The sequence below is a fragment of the Diadema setosum genome, chromosome 2, assembly GCF_964275005.1.
Source record: "Diadema setosum chromosome 2, eeDiaSeto1, whole genome shotgun sequence".
In the NCBI taxonomy this organism is placed as follows: Eukaryota; Metazoa; Echinodermata; class Echinoidea; order Diadematoida; family Diadematidae; genus Diadema; species Diadema setosum.
Window position 1 is genome coordinate 16,751,586 of NC_092686.1, and position 4,307 is coordinate 16,755,892.

At 40.9% G+C, this 4,307-nt stretch overlaps 1 protein-coding gene across 1 annotated transcript; it reads right to left on the bottom strand.

The window, feature by feature from the left end:
* Window positions 1-329: 329 nt before the first annotated feature.
* On the bottom strand, window positions 330-1,677 carry LOC140242924 (putative nuclease HARBI1). The gene has a single exon (XM_072322673.1). It carries the CDS (start codon window positions 1,675-1,677, stop codon window positions 388-390), a length of 1,290 nt encoding a protein of 429 aa, XP_072178774.1. The 3' UTR covers window positions 330-387.
* Window positions 1,678-4,307: the final 2,630 nt, after the last annotated feature.

Below are 4,307 nucleotides of genomic sequence, written 5' to 3' on the forward strand. Positions count from 1 at the left end.
CTGGGGAATAAAGGACTTTTGGACTTCTTGAAAGTTGTGGGATAGGGAAACCTCCGGACTTACACTGGCACTGCAACTACATACTGGACTGTATGGTCCACCATCCAAGCTGCCACACATATTATGAACCTTTATTATCAATACAATTTATTCAGCCATCAACACAGTTTGAATTAAACAAAGCTGTTTATTAATGCCCTATTCATTGTAGGACCCCACAAGATACATTTAACAATAAATTTAACAATAAACAGCTACAAGTATACAACACCATTGTAACGCTGTGTTCTTAACAATAAACAGCTACAAGTATACAACATTGTAACGCTGTGTTCTTATGGCACAATCTCATCAGTCTTACGCAACAGTCTCAAGGAAGCATCCATTCTAATCATCTATCATCCTGTCTTGCCACTCCACTGATCCAGCTGGGGAGTTGCACCAGTGTCTCAGGAGGTTGCGCTGCTTCTTCCCTTCACGTGAAGCTCTGTTGTGGCCTTGTACATCCACAGTGTCCATCAGATTAAGTCCTTGCCTCCATTCACCAGGCTCCATGTCCCCATTCCCTTGTTGACGGTCGACTAGTCTGTTCTGCAACACTGGGTAGCGGGTGCGCATGAGATTGTGCAGGATGCAACAAGCTTCCACGATGCTCCTCACAGTCTCTGGGTCATGCTGCATGGTGGTGAGAAGTATCTGGAACCTGTTAGCCAGGATGCCGAAGGCGTTCTCCACCACCCGTCTTGCCCTGGACAGCCTGTAGTTGAAGATCCTCTCTTCACGGGTGAGGTATCTTGAACTGTACGGCTTCATGAGATAGGTTCTGAGGGAGAATGCGTCATCACCAACGATGAAGTAGGGCACATCTTGTGTGTCATTGGGAAGGGGGTCTGGACCAGGAAAACCCATGATGAGGTTGCGTTCCAGCCCATCCTTGAGGTCACTTGCGTTGTATATCTGGGCATCTGAAGCTGACCCGTTGCCTGAAGCATCGATGTAGATGAACTTGTAGTCAGCATCAACCATGGCAAAGAGGATGATACTGAAGAAGCCCTTGTAGTTGTGATAAGTGGACCCTGAGTTGGCTGGAGCTTTGCAGGCCACGTGCTTCCCATCTATGGCTCCTACGGTGTGAGGAAAGTTCCACCTCTGATACCAATCTTCTGCAAGTTGTTTCCAGCCTTGTTCAGTGGTTGGGCACCTGAGGAGCTCGTCAACGTATTCTTCAACGATGGCCTCTACCACTTCTCTGACGACTTTGCTGATGCTGTTGTGTGGCACCCTCCATGCATACTGCATGTTTCTGTATGTGGTTCCAGAGGCCAGGTGCCGCAGAGTCAGTGCCACCTTCAATCCAGGGTCCAGGTTGGGACGAAAGTTGGTGCTAGGCTTGGTCAACCTCGGTCTCAGACGCTCTACTAGTTCGTCAAACATGGCTGGTGGCATCCTCATGAAGTGATGGAATGCACGAGGGTCTTCATTCCTCAGCTCCACCATCAACTGGTCATACAGTCCAAACTCCATTCTTCTCACGATCCATCCTCGGACCCACACAGCTCTTGGACGTCTCCTTCTTCTCCTTCTTCTCCTTCTGTCTAAAACTTGATACAGACTGAACAGGTTGTGGTTCCGCTGTTGAATGAGTGCAGCTATCAAATGGACTCTTTGATCATCCATGATGGAAAACAGTTGATGTTGAAGACCAAGACCAAGGGTAATGAGGCCTGTACACCACGGCTGCTCGACTCGTACTGAGATCCAGATGATTTTTCTCCCCCTTTTTATACAAAATATCGGTTGTCCGCTAGGTGTCCTTCTACATACTCAAGACATACTCCAGACATCCTAAATATACGAGATACATCCCAGATACAAACGCTTTGTCCGTTTTAAATACTTTATATACGAGATGCATACGCTTACATCCTTTCTATTTCCGTGCTATTAACGATGTAGAGACGTTCCATGTACCATATCTTTCCTCCCTCTTTCCGTTTTCAGCTGCAGCGGATGTGAGTTGCGAGGATGCCCAGAGGATGCAGAGAGGATACAGCGGACGTTTAAGGGATGATAACGGACGTACAACGTTTGTTGCTCGTATATGTCGCGGATTTACATCGTACACGGCGGAAAGTCCATCCGTTCTAAAAGTTTTAAGCAGCTTAAAACTTTTTGAGCGGATGAAATCACCATGGACGGATGCTCGATGGATAGAGCGTATGTAACACGTATGCGATGAGTACACAGCGGATGCGTAGCGTTTTCCAGCGGATGGCAAGATCTTTTTTACGCTCTGCATCCTCTTTGCATCCGTAAGTGCAGTGGGACCGGGCCTTAAGCTACCATTTGTGACTCTCATAAATCTGTTTTCTGTGAAAATTCGTACAGCGAGCGAAAAGTTTCTGATATACACATTTTGACAGTGTGACACATTTGGTTATGCCCCCGACAATTTAGATTGACACTCGCAATTATCACCGTTTACGAAAAATAAATCAGTGAAGGGCATGTTAATCCTCAGTCGATAACTATTACAACTATGCAATGATTATTTAACCATCTAACTTCATCTGATTACAGCATCATCTGAATATTGCCAATGTGCACTTAGAAATTTATCAAGATGTATCACAAGGTTATGATTACCACACAAAACCTTCAAGATTTATTATCATGAAATACATACCAATGAACACTTAAAGAAAATCTAACATTCCATATCCACATGAAGCTTGCCTTGATATAAATGTCTCTTAGTAGTGTTATTAAAGTGTAGAAAAATTGTAATTACGACATCACAGAATGGAATGCATGTTTTCACCTTCAATCTTAGAATCTTCTTTCATGTTTCCACTCTACAATCACATTTTAATGTAGATATACCGTCCTTATGTTGTCGCCCTTCATCCCAAGTTCTCCCTTCTATCCTATCTGTAGATTGTCTTCTTTCCTAAGCCATTGTATTCACATTCCTTGATGATAAGCACGATGCTGTACTTTTTTTCTTCTCTGAAACAGTCCAGCTCTTCGCTACTGCATGGCATCAGTCATGTGAAAGAAAAGACAGAAATTAAGAACTTTCGATTAAAATCAAACATCATGATACAAGATACAACTTTCATTTTGAGAAAAAGAAATCAGCCAACTAAGCTGTAGTTGAAATCATTTTGCTCTATTTATATTAAACAAAAAACAAAATGGTATACAGGATCAAAGAATGTCAAAAAATACTGCTGTTCGTCTTTGATGCATATTCAAATTGTCTCGCCTTTTACATATTTTAATGATGCAAGATCTTATGTCTAGCACTTAGTAAGTCTCATGTAGAAATTAAATTATCATTCACATGAATAAATCTACATGTCCTTGTAAATAAGGCATTGCTTTGAAAAATCTGAATATTACTAACTGCATTTGGGAAACAGTCTACGACAATCAAACTTCTTTATTATCAGAGACTTTAACATCTTGATTAGACCTAGACTCTAATTACCATTGTATTCACATCCGTTGATGATGTACACGACCCTGTACTTTTTCTTTTCTTTTCTGAGACAGTCCAGTTCTTCGCTACTACATGGCATCAGTCATCTGAAAGAAAAGAAAGAAATTAAGAACTTTTGATTAAAATCAAACATCATGGTACAAGATACAACTTTAATTTTGAGAAGAAAAAAAAATCAGCCAACAAAACTGAAGTTGAAATTATTTTGCTCTATTTATATTAAACATAAAACAAAATGGTAGGCCTATGCAGGATCAAAGAATGTCAAAATATACTGCTGTTCGTCTTTGATCCATATTCAAATTGTCTCGTCATTTACACATTTTAATGATGCAAGATCTTATGTCTAGCACTTAGTAAGTCTCATGTAGAAATTGAATTATCATTCACATGAATATAAATCTACATGTACTTGTAAACAAGGCATTGCATTGAAGTAGCTGAATATTACTACCTGCATTTGGGAAACAGTCTACGACAATCAAACCTGTTTCTTATCAGAGACTGTATCATCTTCATTAGACCAAGACTCTACATTATCATTCAGCTTTTAAAGTATTAACCATTCACCTATAAAACAGTGGCATTGTCATGTGCATCATATTTCTTTGATACTGCACATATTTTCATGAAGTCTGTGCAAGAATGCAAATGAAACTCGTCTGCTGTTTGGTATTTATCCAAAAAAAAAAAATCACTAACCCGGAAGTCCTTGGCCTTAGGAATAACACGTGGCGAGTTAGCAGGAATTGACATTAAAATGGAATAAGAATAGATCTACTAAATAGGCCTTTGCCTCATG